At 37.4% G+C, this 26,994-nt stretch overlaps 1 protein-coding gene across 1 annotated transcript in view; it reads left to right on the top strand.

Annotated features, from left to right (window-relative positions):
* The first annotated feature begins 22,857 nt into the window (after positions 1–22,857).
* LOC109410252 (cyclic nucleotide-gated cation channel subunit A) overlaps positions 22,858–26,994 on the top strand; it is a 321,275-nt gene continuing 317,138 nt past the window's right edge. Inside the window, exon 1 of the mRNA XM_062850523.1 lies at positions 22,858–23,582. Coding sequence (XP_062706507.1) covers positions 23,485–23,582 — 98 coding nt within the window. The 5' untranslated portion in view covers positions 22,858–23,484. The remainder of the gene's footprint in view (positions 23,583–26,994) is intronic.

The following is a 26,994-nucleotide window of genomic DNA, read 5'->3' as shown; positions in this document are numbered from 1 at the left end:
ATCCCCATCCTTATCCTTATTTCCTTCCTTTTCCCTAAGGTAGATGATGAAATAGGCTATTATTTTGGCGATGGCACAAATGTCCCAAATGGAGGATAACGTGCCTCTGGAGTCGGCCTTCTGATACCTGATACCTTAGCAACGTCACTCCCACCGATTTTCACGTGTTCTACTTCTATACAACTGAGCAGTTGGTACGTGATGTCATCGTTCATTAATAAAAAAAATGCTAAAACTAAAATACTAAAATACTAAACGTTCATTAATAAAAAAAAAATACTAAAACGCTGCACAATAGGCCTGTCCGCTTTAATTCTTGTAATACATCTACGATGTACTGCAAGCATTAATAATGACAAGAAAATGATGGAAGTAGTCGATTCTATAATTTTCCAGGATTCTTTCAATGAATGGCTGTGTATGTATGTGTAGACTAGACTAAACGAGAACGAAATTTCATGAACAACATCCATGTACCAATTTTGACCACTATTCATCACATCTGCAGTATCCACGTGTAATCTCTTCTTACCAGTTCAGTTGTTCATTTTTAGGTGCCAGTTGTACCGAAACCATCAAAGGTCCTCCCACGCATATGGCGGCAACATGCAGCAAAACTATGAGAAGAAAAAGAAGCAATAAGTCTCCCGCGTACCAAGGAAGAGACTTGTCGTCTGCACTGCAGTTTTCAAACCGGAAAGAGACGAAATTATGCGCTTGGAATTGTTATAAAAGTGGAAGTAATTTCATTCTCGTTTATGTAGAAGCTTCGGCGGAAGGAGTATCACGCGCTGACCTAGAACTAGCGGTGAAGGAGCACAGAGTGTGTAACGTTTTGACGTTTTTATTTTTTTTTAAGCAAAATTGTTTTTGCTTTAAGGTTAGTTTATTGTAAATATTTTGTTTTAGTAGTTAATGAACTGCATTGAAAAACGCTTTGACGTTTTTCTCTTTTTAAGTAAAATCACGCTTTGAATTCATTTACAGAAATATGCCATAAAGTAATTATCGCTATAAAATAAATTGTTTAGATTAGATTCGACATTCAAATTCGTCTTGACTTTGCTCGTGTGAATTAGAAACTAAAGCTATACGTGTATGTTGGTTTGTGTCTCGGCTAAACCAGCTGCTATAAAAATGACGTAGTGAGTGCAGTGATGGCTCCTAAATATACATAACTCATGTAAACCATCTTGACGAACCTAGAAATGCGCCAATAAGTTAGATCGCCATTCGAATTCTTCGTTGGCGCGATTATTCGAATAATAGGGGATTGTTTAAGAAGTTTATTTAAGGGAAAATTGACCAAAGCTCGATCATTTCGTTCATCATTAGGCTGGTGTGTGGAAGTAATCGCGGTTTTTAAGTATCGATAAGTGCAGTATATCAGATCAATCTGAGCCCTTCGTTTCCGTACCGAAGGTAATTTTGTGTAAAAAAGTGAATTCGTGGAAAGTGTTTAAAACGGTTTTTTGTGTCTTTTTTCGTTAATTTAGTAAAATTGTACGTGGTTTCCGGTCAGATAGACCGTGGTTATTTCTGCGATTCTTCTACGTTTCGTATTTTGGATTCGTACAAAAAGGTAAAGTTAGTTTAAGGAATTTAACTTGACAAGTGACTAATTTAGACTATTCGCGTTGGACTATTTCCAGCGCCAAGGCGCTTTTTATTGTACGGGCTGGAATCAATTTGTGTGATAAGCGGAGTCAATTAGGTGTTACCCGTGGCGTCCCTGGCGCCCTTCTCGTCCGAGGTACTCGGACGGACATTTTTGAGCTCGGGAATCCGCAAAGGCCCGCCTTTCGAGGTAGCTAAACGGAGCGAGGTGAAGTTCGTTAAATAGCGAACGAAGTTCTCCGGCGGTCGCCAATAGCCGTCGTTAAAGTCCACCTCACGCTACAACCCCCTAGTGGACAGAGTACCGAGAGCACGGTCCGCGTACGTAGCCAAGTGTCGTGCGTAGGACCGGATCTTATCCGAAGGCGAGGAGTTTCATTTCATCGCGTACGGTGGAACCCACAAGGAGAAGCCGTGCGAAGGGTACGTTGGCTCTTTGTCCCGAGGAGACGGTCACAACCCGGGAAGCTCGACAATCCGTCGTAGCGAAAGCTCTCGAGGAATCGACAAATCGGAAGCCTTCCGTCCAGCCTCCACCTCCTCCGCACCGATATTTCGGCCATACTCCCGAGCTCTAGAGTTCATCGCTGCCGCCATCACTACAGCGACAGCGGCCAAGCATCGTCATCGTCATTGCTACAGGGATCTACCACCGCAACAGGCATCCCTCGTCCAGCTCCGGCAAGCGCCGGAACCGTTCGTCGTCGGAGGACGACGAGACAACGCTACAGGGTAACAAAACCTGCGCAGGTACGTGGAAACCTTATTTCATGGCCATGATTGTTTCCATTTTTTCCAACCCGTAAACTTGTGTAAATAAAAGGTCCAACCCGAATTAGTTTATTCCGAATCGTTAATGAAATCTAGTTTGCAATTGTGAAAATTTTAGAATAAATCCGTTTTAAATAGTTGAATTGAAATTTACTTTTTTACAATAATTTGAATCTTTACGGTTGAGGTAAATTGACCCTCTGAACTTCCACCGTCTATCCCAAGCGAACGAATTGAAAGAGCCTAGGTCGGGGTTTTCTATAACGTAAGTGGGCAGGGTAAGGTGGCGTATTTCCGGGTTCGTTGGATAATAGTGAAGCCGTTCACGAGTCCCCTGAGGGAAAAGTCTTCAAAGTCGAGCAAAGTCAAAACGACAGGTGGTCTCTCGAGTTTCGGGAGTGGCGCTTAAGCCATCTTGTTTCAAAAACCTCGTGATTATTCTTGAACGGTTACAAGTGTTAATTCGGTTAAATGTCATTAATTTGTTTGAAGTACTAACAAGATGGTATGACGAGGAAGGTTTAATACATTGAGCTTGCTTTTAGGTAGATCATGTATCGTATGATAGCCAACCTGATTATAATATTACATCGACAATTTTGCTGTCTAGTGAAAATATTTGAAAGTTAAGCTTTTAAAAACCTTCAATATTAAATATGGGTAAGGCATTCCATCAACCTTGACCAACAAGTTTACTCCCTATGCGATGTAATGCAAAATATTTAGAATTGCTTCGGGTGCACATTTTCCTGGAACCCATTCCACTTTCGTCCATGATGAATCGCCTCAAAATTTGCAGATTAAAACAATAAATCATCGACACCGATATGGATACAGCAGTTTTCAGAACAATAGAAGTAGGAGAAGAAACGGCTTGCCCCAGAAAAGCCAACGAAGTAAAAACTTGGAACAAATTATTACACCGGATCATCGTCTCCCTTCTTGTTGCTAGAAATGGGTCATCGTCCACACTACCGATGCTGATGCTGCTGGCGAGCTATTATTGCTGCTGCACAAGGACTTATATCAGGATAGCTTCACGTACAAATTTGAACCCACCTTCAGACTAAGTGCAACGCTACCACTACTGGACTGGTTGGATGCCTGCTGCAATAACAAATAAAATTTCTTGCCCTCCGACTGCGTCGCCCCGGTTAGCTTAACCTAACAAAAATGAGAAAACCCATAACCTAACCAATATATGAGTGTGTGCAGCTTGAAGCGGATGAAAAGTTGGCACTGGTCCCTCCGGCTTGGGCGCTGCTAGATCGAACCCAAATTCATTCGAAATTATTGTTTGTCGTCTGCGTGCACTATTTGCTGTGATTAATTTCTTTGTCCTGGATTCTTTGCCGTCGAATAATTTCTGTGATTTAACTACGACAGGTCAACTTTCCGTTTATGGTTGCAATCGAAAGGGTGTTCACGATTAAATGGCATTGGCTGCAAACAAACTGCAAATGGTAAAATTTAGTATTACTTGTATTAAGTGCATCATTTTGGAATAAAATTTGTGTAGTTTGAGATGTAGATGATAAATTCATGACCTTGCTTCACCTGCGTAATTGAAACATTATTAATAATAATTCATGTAGGAATCCCTGAATGGTAATGCTACGTCTGGGCTCCAAATTTTCAAAGCCATTTATAGGAACAAACTCACCAAACTAACCGCATTTCAGTACTCTCAAGACGCAATTGTTGACTTGCATTTCCTGCACATCCGACTGTGGTGTCGCCCAAATACACTTGGATAATCGCTGAAATAAAGACGAATGGGCCTATTCCGAGTACCACTTCACGGTATTAGAAGTGATAGAACAAACTTTACTCTCTAGGGGATTTTTTTTTATTACCGTAAAAATTGGTACGAAGGTTCTCAGAATTTGATGGATGATGAAAAAATCAGGGTCGCCTAATTTTCCGGTAAACTCCAGTGGAAAACAATCATTTTCCACGTACACCACCTACTTTGAAAACTCATCACTCAAGAACGAAACATCGTAGACATATTTTTTTGTGAAATCATAAGCAAATTTTCTCAGCAATTAAAAAAAATACAAAATAAGATTTGTTTTCCACCAAATTTTCCACTGTTGAGGTCGGAAAAACTATTTTCGAAGTCCGGAAAAATTTCCATAAAAAATATATTTTAAAGGAAATTTTATAAGCAATATTCTGCAAAATTTTCATGATGTGGTTTTTCTCTGTTCCTGAGTTATGACCAATTTTGTGCAAGTTAGTAATAGAGACCGGCGAAAATCAACCAACACCTGGACAATTTCCACAAAAATGGTTCTTGAAGTTTTGTATAAATTTCTGAAGTCATAACTTCGTCGTGCACACCCTATACCTATTTTTTCCAACCCCTTCTTTTTTTCCAACTGACCAATAGCCGGAAAGTTTGTCCACTTTCTTCGCAAACAGTTTAAAACGAGACGTGATGAGTTTTATATCACTTGAATGGGAGCAATAGAAAAAAAAATACCGTCCAGGTTCATTTCACTCGCGTTGAAGGTGATTAAGTTTTTATTGCATCGACTGTGGAAGTTTTTCTTACTTGTTTGTAAGCTCTTGGCTCCTTTTCCTTCTGGGAACATCCAACCCCGGAATCCCACCGTAAGAAGGCAGCCTGCAGGCCAATGAATGATTTTCTCTTGTCCCGATTTTCTGTGTTACTCGAAATTGCTTACGCTGCTGTTGGGTGGTATTGGCCCATAAAATAATCCTGGCGCAGAGACACTGTCGTCTAGTAGGTCCTAGGTTGCTGGGTAGCAGATGCAGACTGAACCAATCCCGTTCGGGTTCATCAGAAGCTACCAGAAGCGGCTGCCCAGTGAAGTGGAAAAATAAAATTGAAATGATAATTTTATTGCAATTTTCATTCTGTCGTTGGATGTTGGAGCGGAATGGAAAAAGATAAACACGGTGAGAGGAGGTGCAGCAAAGATATTTATGAGAAAATAAATATCACCGAGATTTCATTTTCCAGAGCTTGGCAGCTGTAAATGCTATATTAATCAGGTTAGGTACATACTATTCAATACTGGGTTGAACAAAGTGGGATAAGAATTTATTTTCAAGTTCAATTGAAAGTTGTGTTCCTGCATGTGTAAAAGCGAATATAATTAGGGTATATGTACCATTCCTTGGCCTAATTTGCAAACCGTCTTGACAATTTTGACCATAACTCATGAATTAATAGCACTAGAAATAATATGTTGAGCATATTACATACTCTAGGCAATGCATGTTTCACCATTTGGAAGTAAACTAACGTAAATATTCAAGAATTTACTTAAAGAAGTTGTAAAGATTCGATGCGATGGTATGCAACGTTGGTCTATGGTACAAAAATTGGCCTATTAGTGGATACAACGTTGGCCTATTGCTTTCTACGCACTAGAACCGCTAATTATCTCATTTTTCAATATTTCTGCTGAAGTATTACCTCTGTTTGTTCACCAATCTTACTTTTAAATTACATATTTGGAGCCAAATTTTCAAAAAAGTATAAATAAATCACTTAAACTAAAGTTCTTTCTTAATTTAGTAACGAAAACAACGCAACCCTATTATTGTGTTATATTTTTACAGTCACCGCACACAAAATCTTTCCTTCTGTTCGTTCTTTCTGGTTCTTACGCAAACAATGTTGTGGCGTCACTTTATCGGTGTTTTTGACGTCACTTTACTAATGGGCCAAGATTTGGGTACATAGTGAAAAAAATGTCCTCAATATTCGGCCCACATTCAATTTGTGAAATAGTTATTATTCGTTGAAAACAAACACACAAGTTCAAAATAGCGTCTTTGACCGTCGCATCAAATGTTCAGTTATTGAAAAGTCAATTCGAAATGTTCCAGAATCATGTCATTTATGATCATGTGTATGGACTACCCACTAAGCCGAAGAATCATGGCGTCTACAAAAGCTAAACAAAGTGATATTTTCAATCAATTTGATTGCTCCAAAGTGCTAAAATTGAAACGAAATGTTACAGTTGTTTGGCGTATAGCTTTTCCGATATCCAGTTATGCGTGTTTGTTTGAGTTTTTGGTTTACGTTGAGATAGGCCGAACGAGGGGACTATGCCAACGAAGCATCCCGATACCCTATTTCTGAAGAGGAGTGTTATGGAGGGTTTGACTTTCTCTGTCTAGGGAATCGAAACGAATAAATTAAGAATGCCCGATGTTTCGGCCTAATTTAATTTACCCTTTTTAAGGGACGAAAACGGCCCAGCTCCCTGGGTTAGTGGGTTGGTGTCAGGCCCTGCGAGTCAGCCGTAATAAGACTAGCACCGAAAAATCACAAGAGAATAATGCGAACCGATACCAACGGCGACGACCACAGCGACGAAAAGGGACTTGCGATTGGAAGCTTGGTACTTCGAACTGCAGATCTCTCAACTTCACCGGGAGCACCCGCATACTCGCCGATATACTGAAGAACCGCGGGTTCGGAATCGTAGCGCTGCAGGAGGTGTGTTGGGCAGGATCTATGGTGAGAACGTTTAGAGGTAAGGGCCTGTCCATAAACTACATAGACTCTGAGGGGGGGATGGGGGGGTCTGACCAAAGTCTACGCTCCATACAAATTTCGAAAATTTTGTATGAACAAAAGTCTACGAGGGGGGAGGGGGGGTCTGAGATGGCCGAAAAAAAGTCTAGGTAGTTTATGGACAGCGCCTAATCATACCATCTAGGGTAATTCGCTAATTGTTGAACACTACCCAAATGTTAAACAGTTTCTGAAAATTTTATTATAAATCCTACTAAAGTAATTTTTGCTCAACGTAAACGTATGATGTGGATGCATAAACATGTGTGTGACGATATTGCTCCAATTAAATTACAAAATTATACATATTTTACGTTAAAAATATTGGTTGAAAATTGTGTACCGCTGATGACAAGAAAACTGTACAATTCTTAAGATTAATTTTAAGAAATTGCTGTTACGAAATAAGCTTTGCTGGAAAATCGACCAACTGGAAGGATGTCCTTAACAGTTTAACATTGTTTAAAATCACATTTTCATTTTAATTTAATTAAGGGCGGACGGGACGGTCGGGGAAATATCCGCCATTGCTCTGTTGCTACTAAGATGGTAATCTCAGATTCTACTTCATATTTTGCAACAAAAATCTATCACTGTGTATGCTCACTTGCAGTGCATATGCTGATTGTTTTTCAGCATCTTCAGTGCGATAGAACTCGAGATTACCATCTTCAAAATCGCGAGGCAAATTGTTAGAAAGAGAGGCAAGATAGGAAAAATAACACGGCGTCCCGTTTCACCTTAAGAAAAAATATGTTTCTTATTACACTATCATTATGCATCCATGATCCAATTGTTGAACACTTGCATAACCTACGATGTTAGCATTACTGCCAGATTTTTTTTTTCACTTTACCAAACCGTGCTTTTCATGTGGTTTCAAGGGCGTTCCAGGGATGTTCCAGGGGTGTTCCAGCGGGCTTCAGGAAGGCTCCAGTGGTTATCAATGGGTTTCAAGGGCGTTCCAGAGGTGTTCAAGAGGGGTTCAGAGTGTTAAGGGGGTCCCAGGAGTATTCCACGGCGTTCCAGGAGGTTCAGGAGCAACCCACGGATTTTCAAGGGATTTCAGGGTCGTTCCATGAGTGTTCTTGGGGGTTGAGTGGGTTTCATGGGTTTCCAGGAGTGTTTCAGGGGCTTTTAAAGGCGTACTTTTCTTCTGTCATTTTAGCTTCTTATCAAATCTTTTCAGCCATTTCTGCATCTAGTCCTGTTTAAAATGATTTCAGTCCACTAGAGCTCTCTTCAAATGAGCGATCCCTTGTCATTTAAATGAATTGTCACTAGCTAGGACTAGCTGGGCACAAAACACGAAAAACCCGGAAAAAAATCCGCCAGGGTGAAAAAATATCGGATGTCGGATCAAAGTCGGGTCAAATTTTATCAAATGTTGGACCACTGTTGGACCCACATCGGACAACTGTTGGGTCTATGTTGGGTTTGGTGCCCAAAATAAAAGCAGGTGAAAAAACAGGATAACTCATAAACAATATGGCTTCTTCAAAGGGCGTTCCACCAGTACAAATCTGGTGGAATTCATTAACTACTCATTGAATGCCATGGATAATAGGAACTACGTAGAGGCTATCTATACAGATTTCAGTAAAGCTTTTGACCGTATCGATATACCCATGCTCAGGGCCGGATGTACGGGGGGGCCGGGGGGGCCCGGGCCCCGGGCCCCCACATTTTAGGAGCCCCCACAAAGACCTTTTTTGGTTATTACACGCCAACTTTTTGTTTCATATTGCTCAAATACTGTTTGAAAACGAAGAAATTTTGTTTAAGTCCTTCGCCAAGGGGCCTCCGCATCCGCTCGGGCCCCGGGCCCCCACAATCCTTAATCCGGGCCTGCCCATGCTACTCTTTAAATTGGAAAAAATAGGGTTCGAACCAAGTCTTCTTAAATGGATTGAATCATACCTCACGAATCGTCAACAAATAGTTAAACTCAAAAGTGCTAAATCAAGTCCAATACATGTAACTTCAGGAGTTCCTCAAGGATCTCATTAAGGGTCTGTTCCAATTGGAGAATTAAAATTAATTTTCACTTAAACTTGACAGTTCGATAATAATTTCCTTAGGAGAACTGTCAAGTTTAAGTGTCGAACTGTTAAATTTAAGTAAAAATTAATTTTAATTCGCCAATTGGAACACACCCTTAGGCCCACTTTTGTTTATCTTGTATGTCAATGATGTTTCTTTTATACTTAGTAAGACTAATATTCTCATATATGCTGACGACATGAAACTGTTCTTCGAAATAAGAGACAATGAAGATTTTATGTTATTCCAAATTGAAATAAATGTATTTTACACATGGTGTCAGAAAAGCCTATTGAAACTTAATGTAAAAAAATGTAACTCCATTTCCATTAGCAGGAAGTTAAACACGCCAAACACAACAGTTTTGTTGGGAGGTCAACCGGTACAAAAATGTGAAAGAATAAGAGAGCTTGGTATAGTAGTAGATTCTAAAGTGACATTTATAGATCATTATAATACAATCATTAACAAGGCCAATAAGATGCTCGGGTTCATAAAACGTTTTAGTTACAATTTCCACGACCCATACACAATAAAAACATTATATATTTCCTATGTTCGTTCAGAATATTGTTGTATAGTATGGTCGCCATTTTCAGATAATCACGTCAGCCGAATAGAATCTGTTCAAAAACAGTTTTTATTATTCGCTCTTCGCAAACTGGGTTCCAACCCAAGTGGGCAGCCTCTGCCACCTTATGAAGCACGGTGCAAGCTGTTAGATATCCAAACATTAAAAGAACGTCGAAAATTCGCCATGATTTCATTTATACGATGTCATGTATCCAACCGAGTTGATTCACAGTAAATTTTATCAAAATTGAATTTTTATGCACCTACTCGTCAATTACGAAATCGCAGCATTTTTTCTACTAATCACTATCGAACTAATTATGCCATGTTTGGACCTATAAATCAAATGATGAGGATATATAATGAACAATGTGAGTCCATTGACTTCGGTATGTCGAAAGCTAAGCTTAAGAGACAATTCTCGCGTTTAGTATCATACAGGCGTATCTACAATGATCGATTTCTCTTCATCGATTTTCTCTTCGGATTATTCCGGGAAATACGTCCAATAGTCGGATGATCTATCGGTATATTTCGGTGAAGGACGACTAGGACCAGCATCTAAAACAACAAAAACAATCAAAAATGATTTCCCGGCCAAGTTATTAACCAAAGGGAAAATCGATGAAGAGAAATCGATCATTGTAGATACGCCCGTATGATACTGAGCGCGAGAATTGAATGTAATTCGTTACTAAAAAAATAATGTTAAGTTAAGAAAACATAATTGTAACAAAAGGTCTGCATATGACTGACGACGAATAAATAAAAATAAGAAATAAGTAGATCTAGACGTTCACTGGATATTTTTCAACTAAAGTGAAATTATGCACGGAAAAACAAACAAAAACCAAAATGCCAGTACTAACCGTTCAACTATTGGCGAATTACCCTACCAGAGTTGCGGCAACAGGCGTGAGCTGGGAACAGCTTTTATAGTGATGGGCGACATGCAGAGGCACGTGATCGGTTGGTGGCCGATCGACGAAAGAATGTGCAGGTTGAGGATCAAGGGTCGATTCTTCAACATCAGCATATAATAAACGTGCACAGTCCTCATTCCGGAAGCACTGATGATAACAAAGACGCATTTTACGCGTAGCTCGAACGCGAGTACGACCGCTGCCCAAACCACGACGTCAAGATTATCATAGGATACCTAAACGCTCAGGTAGGTCAGGAGGAGGAGTTCAGAACGACGGTTGGAAAGTTTAGCGCCCACCAGCTGACGAACGAAAATGTCCTACGCCTCATCGATTTCGCCGCCTCCAAGAACATTACCATTCGTAGCACCTTCTTCCAGCACAGCCTCCCGTATCGTTACACCTGAAGATCACCACAACAAACGGAATCGCAAATCGACCACTTCTCCGACATTATCGATGTCAGGACCTATCCTGGCGCTAATATCGACTCTGATCACTACCTGATGATGGTTAAACTGCCGCCAAAACTCTCCGTTATCAACAATGTACAATACCGGCGGCCGCCCCGGTACGATCTAGAGCTACTGAAGCAACCGGATGTCGCCACCGCATACGCGCAGAATCTTGAGGCAGTGTTGCCGGACGAGGGTGTGCTCGATGTGGCCCCTCTAGAGGACTGCTAGAGTAAGTCAAAGCAGCCATCGACAACGCAGCCGAGAGCACTATCGGGTACGTAGAACGGAGTCGACGAAACGATTGGTTCGACGAGGAATGCAGAGCGGTTCTGGAGGAGAAGGAAGCAGCGCGGGCGGTAATGCTGCAGCATGGAACCCGACAGAATGTGGAGCAACACAGACGTCACAGACAGAAGCGAAAGCAGGAGACCCGTCTCTTCTGGGAGATAAAGTGCCGCCTGGAAGAAGCAAAGTGAGTGGAAATGGAACTGCTGTGCCGTTCACAAGAAACACGGAAGTTCTACCAGAAGCTCAACGCATCCCGCAAAGGCTACGTGCCGCAAGCCGAAATCTGCAGGGATAAGGACGGGAGCCTCCTGACGGACAAACGTGAGGTGATCCAAAGGTAGAAGCAGCACTTCAACGAGCACCTGAATGGCGAAGAGAATGTAGGCACGGGGGATCAAGGCAGCCGAGGAAATGACTATGTTGGTACAGCAGAGGACGGGAACGAACCAACTCCCACGCTGAGGGAAGTTAAAGATGACATCCACCAGCACAAAAACAACAAAGTGGCTGGTAAGGACGGTATCGCAGCAGAACTCATCAAGATGGGCCCGGAAAAGTTGGCCACCTGTCTGCACCGGATAGTAGTCAAGATCTGGGAAACCGAACAGCTACCGGAGGAGTGGAAGGAAGGGATAATCTGTCCCATCCACAAGAAAGCCGATAAGTTAATGTGTGAGAACTTTCGAGCGATCACCATTTTGAATGCCGCCTACAAAGTGCTATCCTAGATCATCTTCCGTCGTCTTTCACCTAAAGTAAATGAATTCGTGGGAAGTTACCAAGCCAGTTTCATCGACGGCCGGTCGACAACGGACCAGATCTTCACCGTACGGCAAATCCTCCAGAAATGCCGTGAATACCAGGTCCCAGCGCACCACCTGTTCATCGACTTAAAGGCGGCATACGACAGTATCGACCGCACAGAGCTATGGAAAATCATGGACGAGAACAGCTTTCCCGGGAAGCTTACCAGACTGATAAGAGCAACGATGGACGGTGTGCAGAACAGCGCAAGGATTTCGGGTGAACTATCCAGTTCATTCGAATCTCCACGGGGACTACGACAAGGTGATGGACTTTCCTGTCTACTGTTCAACATAGCCCTGGAAGGTGTTATGCGGCGAGCCGGGTTCAACAGCTGGGGTACGATATTCACGAAATCCGGCTAATTTGTCTGTTTTGTGGATAATATGGATATTATTGCTAGAATATTTGGAAGGGGGGCAGAACTGTCCCCCGCCTGAAACATGAAGCAGCAAAGGTTGGACTGGTAGTGAATGAGGCTAAGACAAAGTACATGCTGGTAGGTGGGACTGAGCGAGACAGGACAAGCCTTGGCAGCGATGTTACGATAGACGGGGATACTTTCGAGGTGATAGAAGAATTCGTCTACCTCGGTTCCTTGCTAACGGCTGACAATAACGTGAGTCGTGAAATACGAAGGCGCATCATCAGTGGAAGTCGTGCCTACTGCGGGCTCCAGAAGAAACTGCGGTAAAAAAAGATTCAACCCTGCACCAAATGTACCATGTACAAGACGTTAATAAGACCGGTGGTTTTCTGCGGACACGAGACATGGACGATGCTCAAGGAGGACCTGCAAGCACTCGGAGTTTTCGAGCGACGCGTGCTAAGGATGATCTTCGGCGGCGTGCAGGAGAGCGGTGTGGGCGGAGAAGGATGAACTACGAGCTCGCTGCACTCTACGGTGAACCCAACATCCTGAAAGTGGCTAAAGCTGGACGGATACGGTGGGCAGGGCATGTTGCAAGAATGCCGGACAACAAACCCTGCAAAGTTGGTGTTTGCTAACCATCTGGTTGGTACAAGATGGCGTGGAGCGCAGAGAGCACGATGTGCGGACCAGGAGGAGCGTGAGCTGGTGAGCGTTGGGCGTGACCGACGTTGGAGAGCTGCAGCTGCAAATCGAGTATTATGGCGGAAAATTGTTGATTCAGTGTTGTCATGAATTTGATGTTGAACTAAATAGAATGAATGAATGAAGGGACAAAAACGATTAAAAAAAAACATACAAAAAAAAAAACGATATACATTTTTTTTTTCCTTGAGGCCAAATATATAAGGCTAAATATATTAGACCAAGGCAAGTACAAAAGGTCAAATATGATGGACCGAAGTTTCAGAGGGTTTCAGGGGAGAGAGTAGTTTTAGGAAATTTAAGTGAGCGTCATAGGGTTTCAGGGAGCTTCAGATCGTTTTAGCGAAGATCCATTGTCTTTAAAAGAGGTTTCAATATACTTCAAAGGATTCCAGGGGGTATCAAGTTGTTTTCAGGCGTTCAAGAGAGCTTTAAGGGGATCTTCAAGAAGGTTCCAGAGGTTTTCATGAGGTTTAGTGGGTTCCTAGGGAGGCTTCAGATGGTTTTGTTTGGGTTTCAGCGTACTTCAGGGAATTTCATGAGGTTTTCAAGGCGTTTTATAAGATTTCAGAGGGTTTCATGAAGTTTCAAGCGTTTTAAGGACAAGGTAATTGGAGTGCCAGCTCAAATTTTCTCGAGCACAAATCTAGAGAACCGTCAAACGGATCTGACTGAAAATGTAACTCAATGTTTACAGTGCGGAAGCAAGCATTAAGTTGCATTTTCTGACAGATTGGATCTGGGAATATTTGGGCCGGGGGACCTATTTTGGGCACTTGCTGCTATTACTCAGTCAATTTCAAACCGGTTGACTTGATTTTCGGAACACGATCAGATACGTACAGTACCAAGCCATGATCTTGTACCGACTTTTCGAACCCTCTATGCTGGATACCCTCTACGAATGAGTGTAATCAGTTTCGTACCTTTTAATTCCGCCCTATTTTGCTTATCCTTTGAGAGATACGCGTATTTCGACTACCACTTGTAATATTCCTCAGTGTCAGTTATCCAGTGACAGTGGATAACTGACACTGAGGAAGATTACAAGTGGTAGTCGAAATACGCGTATCTCTCAAAGGATAAGCAAAATAGGGCGGAATTAAAAGATACGAAACTGATTACACTCATTCGAATCAAGCCATGTTTAAAAATTCAAGTCAATCGGTTTGAAATTGACTGAGATATAGCAGCAAGTGCCCAAAATAGATCCCCCTGTCCAGATGGTCCCAGACCCTACGTTTGACGGGTCTCTAGATTTGTGATCGAGAAAATTGGAGCTATGTACTCCAAATACCTTGTCCTTAATGGAGTTTTATATAGATTCAGTGGTGAGGTCTTTGGGGGATTAAGCGGCTTCACTAGAGATTTCACAGCGTTTTTTTGGGATTCAAAGAGTTTCAGACGAATTTCTAGGGCTTTAGGAGCTGTTTAGAGGGATGCTGTTTACAGATGATTCAGGAAAACAAAGTTTCTGTATTGTTTTGGAATAGCGTTCCCCATTGACTTAACAAGGTTTTTTTCTGAAGGGCTCCTGGGGGGTGGGGGTTTGGGTTACATAATATGGCTTGAAGGTTACATATAGATTATAATCTATCCAAATCCAATCCAAATCCAATCCAAATCCAATCCAAATCCAATCCAAATCCAATCCAAATCCAAATCCAATCCAAATCCAATCCAAATCCAATCCAAATCCAATCCAAATCCAATCCAAATCCAATCCAAATCCAATCCAAATCCAATCCAAATCCAATCCAAATCCAATCCAAATCCAATCCAAATCCAATCCAAATCCAATCCAAATCCAATCCAAATCCAATCCAAATCCAATCCAAATCCAATCCAAATCCAATCCAAATCCAATCCAAATCCAATCCAAATCCAATCCAAATCCAATCCAAATCCAATCCAAATCCAATCCAAATCCAATCCAAATCCAATCCAAATCCAATCCAAATCCAATCCAAATCCAATCCAAATCCAATCCAAATCCAATCCAAATCCAATCCAAATCCAATCCAAATCCAATCCAAATCCAATCCAAATCCAATCCAAATCCAATCCAAATCCAATCCAAATCCAATCCAAATCCAATCCAAATCCAATCCAAATCCAATCCAAATCCAATCCAAATCCAATCCAAATCCAATCCAAATCCAATCCAAATCCAATCCAAATCCAATCCAAATCCAATCCAAATCCAATCCAAATCCAATCCAAATCCAATCCAAATCCAATCCAAATCCAATCCAAATCCAATCCAAATCCAATCCAAATCCAATCCAAATCCAATCCAAATCCAATCCAAATCCAATCCAAATCCAATCCAAATCCAATCCAAATCCAATCCAAATCCAATCCAAATCCAATCCAAATCCAATCCAAATCCAATCCAAATCCAATCCAAATCCAATCCAAATCCAATCCAAATCCAATCCAAATCCAATCCAAATCCAAATCCAATCCGAATCCAATCCAAATCCCATCCAAATCCAATCCAATTATTTTTAAGAAGATAATCCAAATTCTTCCAAATACAATCCAAATGCAATCCAAATTCATCGGAAAAGTGAAAAAAAAAGTCAGCAAGTTATTGAACGCATTTAGCACACAAAGTGTGCTGATTACCAGAAAAAATATTTTGGTGTGTGTTCAGACAATCAATAACTTCCTAACTATACGTAAGTAATTTGTGAGGATGTTCCAGGATGAGTTTTCGTATGAAATTTGTAAATAAAACATCGAAGGAAGTCCTGGGAAAAGTTCAAGTTAATTTGCGAACTTCCTGCGCGATTCAGGGTGGAAAAATCCTGTAGAGTATTTGAATATATGGTACTGAAATTTTGCTAAATGTTAATAAATATTAAGTATATGGTTTTTTCCAATAAGAAAGAAAAACAATACAATTATGAGGTCAATTGGAGCATTGGTTACGGAGAATAAGATGTATGAAGTGAGCAACGTTGCCTCGTAGCCGTGCGGTTAGGGTCACCAAGCTTATAATCGCACCATGCTCATATTTTTTGATTATTTTTTTTACTAATTCGTTTATAATCGCACCATGCTCATATTTTTTGATTATTTTTTTTACTAATTCGTTTATAATCGCACCATGCTCATATTTTTTGATTATTTTTTTTACTAATTCGTTTATTTGGAAGGCGTTCAACCACAAGGGCATAACTGAGCCGAAATATTTTATTTAAATTTATTTATTTTTTAATTATTTTTTTACAATGATTTTAAATTTAACAATTTTAGCATTTTTTTTATTTGCCTTAAATACTATGTTAGTTTGAGAAGCCGAAGTACTCGCGGCTGTTTCGAGGTTAACCTTATGATTATTATCATAATAATAATCATTATTCAAGAGATTTTCAACTTCTCAGTCGGTGATCTCATGTTTTTAAGCCTAAACAGTTTTGAAAATCGTTCCTGAAACCGTCAAGTACGAAAGAATCCCTCGTGCTTTAATTTAGGAGAAAACCCGCATGAAATAGTACTGCATCACGTGTTCAATACTTCTGGCAATGCGCTCGAGATATGCTACAGTACTCAAGTCAAACAATGCCAGCCAGTAACATCTGGCATCAATCACATAACACACATTTTTCTCACAGTCTCCTGCTGGATGTAATCTAATCCATTTCCATCCTTCGTCTCTTTTTCACTCTTCTAGATTAACAATCCACCGAAAAACCATTGGCTAGATAATCCACAAACATACTTTGGCTAACGAACCGGCGCGGTAGCACTCTGTGGGTACTTGATGTTGGCCACCGAACCCACAGAAACCCAACCCGAAACACCCCATAGTTCTAGTCCAGCGCCACCAGCCGTTAGACAGACAGACAGGAGCCCGCATCATTCAACTTGACGGGGACCGAATGAGCGCACTAACTGCACTGTTGTAGTACTACTACCTACTGTGTGGACCTTGACCTGATTCCAGCATTTGCGCTACGCGCGTCAACCCATGCGTCGTGGTGACGTGTGCGATTGTGGCTCATCTCCACCCAGCAGACCGAACAACCATCGTTCAAGAGCTGCTGCTGCTGATGGTGGTAGAGATCCAGAGATAGGTTATTGCTGCTTCAAATGGGAAATATATGTGGGTGAAAATGACGTAGAAATTTAAACTTCACCGGCTATACGGATAGGGTGAGCCTCATATTTGAATGTTTTTTTGGATGCGAAGATTCGTATGTTTTGTGGATGAAAATCACCGTGAAAGATGTGCCTCGAAGTTTACAGCAAATATGTTTAGAGCAGATGGTTTGTTGTTTTTAGCTATATTAATAAATCACTTCATGATCCAACTGAAATTGAATATATTCTTCGAATAGTGATTGAATTTAAAATTCCAAAATCTCTCTTACCACCCACGTGTATCATGAGAACCTCAGGCAAGTTTCCCAGAAATCCCTTGAAACTCTCTAAAACTTACTCGCCTAATTCTCTTGAAAATGTTGGAAGCCCTCCAAACATTCAAACTGCAAATTCCCTTGAAACTCCTTTAAAATGACTCTCACTTCCTTATACTAGGGTTGATTTTTTAGATTGAAATATTTTCGTGCACTGATAAGGCAAAAACTAGTAATAGTTAGTATCTCTGAATATCAAAGATAAAAACTTCTAAAATGTTTGGAAGCAGAGATGTTTCTTCCTGCTTTTTATCAAATGCACAACGGAAAATGCCAAGTCTTATCTCCTGAATAAGTTGTTTTGGACTCTCAGAAGCTGCGTTTCAAATTTGAGCAAAATCGATTAAGCCTAAGGGAGCGCTCAACAAGCTTGAAGTTTGTATGGGAAAGCTTGGCCAAATGTATGCAGAAATCTTAGGTTTTCGTGTTTTGCCGCCAGGTGGCGCTGTAAGTGTTCAATATTTAAACCCTTCGGTATTATTGTAGGTGACAATATGCCAAACAACTTTGTCGAAGACCGCAAAGAGATCCAACGTCTGCGAAAAAAGTTATACCCTAGGCAAAGTGAGGTTACATAGGTGAAGAAAAATTAAAGCCCCTTATGAGAAAAATGCAAAAAAGTGAGCCTTCCCATATAAATTTCAATCGCAATGCGGAATACGCGGACGCAACCAATCGCCCCCAAATTTTGCACAGTTACTTTGGACGCAAATATGGTCCAAAAAAGCTTTGTTCCAAGTTGATGCGTTAAAATTTAAATTTTCCCATACAACGTTAACCCACTCTAATGCATATCTTCAAACATTTCTGAAGGAATTCATCCAGAAACATTGTCAGAATGTTTTTCTAGGAGTTTTTTTTTTGGATGTGTTCGGATTTTTTTCTCAAAATTAGAAACTCTGAGAGATTAAGAATCTTTTTTAGAAACTTTTTGAAATTTTTTTGCTTGAATTTCACCAGGTATTACTCCATTTAGTCAGGGAGTTTTTCGTGCGTTTATTTGGAATTTCCACTAGAAACTTCTCGAGAGATTCTTCTGGAAGTTCCTCAATGGGCTTCTCTAATAGTTCCTCTAGCTATTTTTCCAGACATTATTGCTGTGGGTTTATTCAGACCGTCCTTCAGGGATTCTTTCAGATTTTTTTCAGATTCTTTTAGAAATTCCTCTACGGATGTTTACAGGAATCCTTCAAAAAAAAATCTAAAATATATTTTCCTACCGTCAAACTTAGCTGAGAACACATGCCTTTACAGCTGTAACTACAGGGGTTCTCTTTGAATTAGGAAATAGCTGATGGTGTTCTTCAACTAATCTACTACGTTTTATCCTAGGCATTCATCCAGGAATTGCTCCTCAGAGATAACTTCAGGATTTGTTGTCCAGGACTTCCTCCAGAAAATTTTCAATAATTTCTTCTAAGAGTTTCTAAAGGTATCTCCAGGATTATTCAAAGGGATTTCTTGAGACAATTCTCCAGGGACTTCATAAAAAATCCTTCGGGGATTTTTAAAAGAATTCTTCGGTAATTTTAGTGCCATTTCTGGTAGAACTTCTGAAAAATCCTTAGAGGTATTTCTGAACTGATTCAGTAGGGACCTCTTAGGACATCCCAGGTGATTCTGATGAAACCGCAGGAGCAATGTCTATGAAAACTTTTGATGGAATTTCTGCTGAAATCATTGGAGAAATTTGTCAAAGAATTTTTGTAGAAACCCTGAAAAAAATTTTCCGAAGAAATCCCTGTAAAATTGGTATAGAAATGTTTAGACGAATTTCTAAAATACTCTATAAAAGAACTTTTGAAGAAATCCCTTGCTGATATTCCTGAACAGATCCCTAAAATTCTGAAGAAGACTCTGGAGATAAATGTATCTCCTCAAAGGAATGTCAGAAGGAATCCCAGCAGGAATTTCTGAGAGAAACCCTGAAGGAATTTCTGAAGAAATCTTCAGCAGAATTCCTTTTTTTATCTGTTCTAACGAAATTTCAGCAGAATCCCTGTAGAAATCTTAGGAAGTACTTTTGAATGAATTTCTGGAGGAATATTTGAAGAAATCCCAGGAAAATTCTGGAGCGAATCTCAGAAGGAATTTCTACTATTTATTTATTTGTATAGCCTGGAGGAATTTCTGGAGGAACTTCTCGGGAAACCCTTGGTTGAACTTCTAAAAACAAATGTATTGAGGAATTTGTGGGAGCATTCCTGGAAAAAATCCTTCAATAAAATTGAGAGATTCCAGGAGAAGTGGACGAATTACTGATTATAAATCCCGTGAAAATACTTGCAGAAACGCATAGATAAAAATAAAAAAACTCTTGTGATATTTCTAAAGAAGTTGCCGTTGAAATTCCTAGAAAATATTTTTAAATAAATCCGTGGTGAAATTATTGGAGTTATAGTTAGAGGAAATGCCAGATACATTCCTGGAGAAATACATGAAGGAATATCTGCAGGAAATCCTGCAGGAATCTCTGGTGGACTTGCTGCCTGAATCACTGAAAGTACTAATGCAAGAATCTCTGGAGGAATTCTTACAGGATTTTATGGATGAATCTCTGAAGAAATTCCTGGACATATTCAAGCGAGAATTTTCAAAGGAATCTTTGGAGCAATTCCTGAAAAATCTCTGGTAGACTTCCTGAAGAAAATACCCGAAAGAATATCTGAAGGAATTTCTGGAAAATTTTCTGAAGTAACCACTGAAAAAATTATGCAAGAATCTTTGAAATTATTTCCAAAAGAATCCCTGCAATTTCTGAAAATTAAGAATTTCTGAAGATATGTATAAAGTAATATCTAGATTTCTCTAAAGAAATTTCTTAGAGATTTCCTGGAAAAAAATCTGAGTATTTTTTAAAAGAATCCTTGGTAGATCTTTGAACTGAATTCCTGAAGGAATCTATGGATTAGTTTTGGAAGTAATCCGTAGAAGATATCCTTGGACTTGGAATCTTTGAAAAAAAAATTATGGAGATATCTCATCAGAAATTTTTGAAAGAATCTCTAGGGAAATTTCTGAAGGAATCCCCGGAGGAATTTCTGCAGGAATATTCGTAAGAATTTCTGAAGAAGTCAGTAAAAGACTTTGAAAAGAAATCATTGGGGAAATTGCTGGAAGAACCTTGGTTTTCTAAAAGAATCGCTGGAAGCATTTGAAGGAATCCGTGGATCATTTTCTCAAAGAATTCACGTATGGATTCCTGAAAATATCTTTGGAGGAATTTTATATGAAACCCATGAAAGTTTCTTCAGAGGAATTTTTGGAAAAAAATTCTAATGGATTTTCTAATGAAAATTCCTAAGCAAATTCTTGAGGAATTTCTGAAGCAATCTATGGAAGATGTTCTATTGAATTTCCAAACACAATCAATGGAAGTCTTCCAAAAGGAGTTCCTGGAGGTTTTTCCCAAAGAACCCATGCAGCAATATCAATAGGAGGCCAGGGAAGGTTTTTTTTAAGTTCCCATAATAATTTTACGGGTAATCTCTAGAAAACATTAGCGAAAATTCTGAAGGAAGCTAAAAGTTTTCTAAAGGAATCAATGGAAGAATTCCTGAAGGATTTCTCAGAGAAATCTCTTAAAGCATCCCTGGTAGAGTTTCTTAAAATTTCCCTGGATGATTGGGAAAGAGTCGCTGGAGGTATTTCTGAAGGATCTGCCTGGATATTTTTTTGATTTGAATTCTAAAGATATCCATGTAAGAATTTCAAATGAATCCTTTGATATTTTTTGGAGGAATCTACCGAAGAATTTTCGAAGAAATCACTAATGGATTTCTAAAGAAACTCATAGAATTATTTCTGAAGCAATCCATGCAAGATTTTCTAAAATTATCTCTTGAGATATTTTGAAAGAATGACGAGTGAAATATTAATCCCTGCAAGATACTAAAGAAATCCCTGTACAAAATTTCCGGAATAATCTCTTATAGGTTTTAAGAGCCCGAGAAGAATTTCAGGAAGAATTTGTGGAACAATTCTTGAATAAATTTCTGAAGAAATCCCGGGATACATTTTGGAAAGAGTCACCGAAATATTTCTTTTATTTGGAGGAATTTCTGAAAGAATCCCTGTATCCCAATAAGGAGTGTATCGGAAAGATGTTGATAATGTTCAGGATTCTCTATCTCGAAACCGGGTTGGTCTTTTCATTCCGGTTCTTCTATGAAATCTTCACAATATAGTCAAGTTTAGAACAGCTTGAAGAAATTTGGAAAATGTTTAGGGTTATTTGATGAGACTTTGATGCTTGGCTTTAAATATCTTAAAATATTATACAATTCTATTCTTTACTATAATAACTTCGTCAATAATTTAAAAAGAACATGTCCAATTAAATTTCTGTCCAAATCGAATTTTTGACATTATCTATTTTTTATTCTCGTAAACGTGGTTTAGAGGAGCACTTAAAAAAGAGGTTCCTTAAAAATGACCTTTTTTCATTTTCAAGAATTGCGCTAAAATGCAGGGGAATTTTTTCTTGAAAAAATATTTGCCTATATCATGAGCATTCTGGAGATTAATATATTTAAAAAAAAAACATGTGTTCAGTATTCCATTTTAAAGTCCCATTTAAATGATAATTTTTACAAAATCAACACTGCCATTTCATTTTCCAAGGATTTATATATACAGTACCTCCAATAATAAAATTACTTAAAAGTCAAATCAAATTATTTTTTAGTCTGTTGTGGACATTTTCAACTACTTATACACTGCTTATCACAGAGTTTTTTTTGCACGGGGGTTTTTTTTATTATCGTACATATTGGTACGAAGGTTCTCAGAATTTAATGATTTTTTTTCCACAGGTAGGCCATCTCTCAGTCATTTTTCTATTTTTCTTGAGTAGTTATCCTCTCTTTCACTCATTACATCTTTACGGATCAAAATACATCGATAGTATAAAAGTTGAGCTAAAATATAGGTTGAAAAAATATCAGATGTTGAAAAAAATAATTGGGGAAATCGATCAGGAACGCACCAAAAACGAGAAAGTTTGAAATTCCATTTTGCGGAGCATTTTTCTACAGAGCTGCATATCAAAAAACACAGTGGGCAGGCAGAACGACGTTTGCCGGGCAGCTAGTACAAAAATATAAATATAGTTGTCTGGTAAGAAAATTAACTTTTTCTCTATATGAAGGTGTGCCTATATTTTCTGCAAAGATGGAATGGAAAACTTTATATTTTATTATTCTGAAACCTCAATTGATTGCACAAAACTCGAAAAATGCTCTTTCCGTGTGAATTGTATTCAAAATCATACGAATTTTAAGTATATAAAAATTGCCTTCCAAATATAGGTTATCACACCCTATTCCACACAACCAACAAACGACCCAATAGTGCTGATGCTGACGGAATTCCACTGGGAAAAGGCACATGATGCTTTGTTAGAGCAACGTGTAGTGTAACGGAAATCCAACCGCAACAAAAAAAAAACTGAAACAGATCAGTACCGATCAAACCGTTGTTGCGTTGTTGTATCAAATAGAAATATGCGTGCTTGAAAAGTGATATCACCGAAAGTCTTACCCCCGGAGCCTATTGTGAGGAAAAATATGTTTTTTTTGTTCTGGGAAATCGAGTGATGGGTGCTGTCAGGAAAATATAGCGTTTCGTGTGGGATAACGTGTTTTGTATTGTGCTGCATAGATTTGTGGAAGAAAAAAGGCGGCTGTTGTGATCTAGGAGAAAAAAATAATAGGCCAACTTTGTCTTCGTGTGCTATTGTGTGTGTATGTGGAGGGGATTAGTGGGCGGATTTGCACAGGTAGATAGTCGACGACTGTGGTCAGGTATCATCGTTCGTAGGTGCAAATGGTGTTCTGAGAGTTTATGTGCGCTTGGAAATACGGGCGAAAACCGAGTTCCATTCTTGTGGGAGAGATGAGTTTTTTCTAATCTCTGCGAGTGATTGATGAAATGATTCGATATGTGGACCTACATGATGGCAGCGGCCCGAGGTGACCGGGCAATGTCATCCATATCACAGCGTCATCAGAGCAGTCGAAATGATTTCGATTCACCCAGGTGAGTATTTGTGTAGTGGAATTGAATCATGAAGCTGAACTTAATAATACACGTGTTTATCCATGCGCAAGATTGTAGTATTCAGTGTTCTCTGAATCTGAATCGTAACATACCTGTGAGTCTATTTTCTAGTTTTACACTTAGCTATTGAAAATTCAGTGGAATACAATACAATACAATACAATACAATACAATACAATACAATACAATACAATACAATACAATACAATACTATACAATACAATACTATACAATACAATACAATACAATACAATACAATACAATACAATACAATACAATACAATACAATACAATACAATACAATACTATACAATACAATACAATACAATACAATACAATACAATACAATACTATACAATACAATACAATACAATACAATACAATACAATACAATACAATACAATACAATACAATACAATACAATACTATACAATACAATACAATACAATACAATACAATACAATACAATACAATACAATACAATACAATACAATACAATACAATACAATACAATACAATACAATACAATACAATACAATACAATACAATACAATACAATACAATACAATACAATACAATACAATACAATACAATACAATTCAATACAATACAATACAATACAATACAATACAATACAATACAATACAATACAATACAATACAATACAATACAATACAATACAATACAATACAATACAATACAATACAATACAATACAATACAATACAATACAATACAATACAATACAATACAATACAATACAATACAATACAATACAATACAATACAATACAATACAATACAATACAATACAATACAATACAATACAATACAATACAATACAATACAATACAATACAATACAATACAATACAATACAATACAATACAATACAATACAATACAATACAATACAATACAATACAATACAATACAATACAATACAATACAATACAATACAATACAATACAATACAATACAATACAATACAATACAATACAATACAATACAATACAATACAATACAATACAATACAATACAATACAATACAATACAATACAATACAATACAATACAATACAATACAATACAATACAATACAATACAATACAATACAATACAATACAATACAATACAATACAATACAATACAATACAATACAATACAATACAATACAATACAATACAATACAATACAATACAATACAATACAATACAATACAATACAATACAATACAATACAATACAATACAATACAATACAATACAATACAATACAATACAATACAATACAATACAATACAATACAATACAATACAATACAATACAATACAATACAATACAATACAATACAATACAATACAATACAATACAATACAATACAATACAATACAATACAATACAATACAATACAATACAATACAATACAATACAATACAATACAATACAATACAATACAATACAATACAATACAATACAATACAATACAATACAATACAATACAATACAATACAATACAATACAATACAATACAATACAATACAATACAATACAATACAATACAATACAATACAATACAATACAATACAATACAATACAATACAATACAATACAATACAATACAATACAATACAATACAATACAATACAATACAATACAATACAATACAATACAATACAATACAATACAATACAATACAATACAATACAATACAATACAATACAATACAATACAATACAATACAATACAATACAATACAATACAATACAATACAATACAATACAATACAATACAATACAATACAATACAATACAATACAATACAATACAATACAATACAATACAATACAATACAATACAATACAATACAATACAATACAATACAATACAATACAATACAATACAATACAATACAATACAATACAATACAATACAATACAATACAATACAATACAATACAATACAATACAATACAATACAATACAATACAATACAATACAATACAATACAATACAATACAATACAATACAATACAATACAATACAATACAATACAATACAATACAATACAATACAATACAATACAATACAATACAATACAATACAATACAATACAATACAATACAATACAATACAATACAATACAATACAATACAATACAATACAATACAATACAATACAATACAATACAATACAATACAATACAATACAATACAATACAATACAATACAATACAATACAATACAATACAATACAATACAATACAATACAATACAATACAATACAATACAATACAATACAATACAATACAATACAATACAATACAATACAATACAATACAATACAATACAATACAATACAATACAATACAATACAATACAATACAATACAATACAATACAATACAATACAATACAATACAATACAATACAATACAATACAATACAATACAATACAATACAATACAATACAATACAATACAATACAATACAATACAATACAATACAATACAATACAATACAATACAATACAATACAATACAATACAATACAATACAATACAATACAATACAATACAATACAATACAATACAATACAATACAATACAATACAATACAATACAATACAATACAATACAATACAATACAATACAATACAATACAATACAATACAATACAATACAATACAATACAATACAATACAATACAATACAATACAATACAATACAATACAATACAATACAATACAATACAATACAATACAATACAATACAATACAATACAATACAATACAATACAATACAATACAATACAATACAATACAATACAATACAATACAATACAATACAATACAATACAATACAATACAATACAATACAATACAATACAATACAATACAATACAATACAATACAATACAATACAATACAATACAATACAATACAATACAATACAATACAATACAATACAATACAATACAATACAATACAATACAATACAATACAATACAATACAATACAATGTCTACACTTTGCACATTGCAATTGAAATTTGTGTGGGAAAACATACTTTTTTGCATTTTTGTCATGAGTTGAAAAAGTTGGTCTGAAACTTTTTATCCGATAATGCCTAGGATGTTCTGACAATTTTGTCGAAGACCGCAAAGCGATCCGATGCTTGTGGAAATAGTTATAACCAACGAACAGCATGCATGTATTTATGTTTTATCATGTAAAGGAATAACAACAGCAACAAAATCATGCAGTTTCGGCCGGCAATGCCAACGCTATAACTTTTTTCATAAGCATTAGATCACTTTGTGGTCTTCGATAAAGTTTTTCAGGACACCCAAGGCTATGTTTTCACATTATCGGTTACAAGGTTTTAGAAAAATTCGAGCTTGT

This window comes from Aedes albopictus, chromosome 2, assembly GCF_035046485.1.
Source record: "Aedes albopictus strain Foshan chromosome 2, AalbF5, whole genome shotgun sequence".
Taxonomy (NCBI): domain Eukaryota; kingdom Metazoa; phylum Arthropoda; class Insecta; order Diptera; family Culicidae; genus Aedes; species Aedes albopictus.
This window is presented reverse-complemented; position numbering and strand designations above follow the sequence as displayed.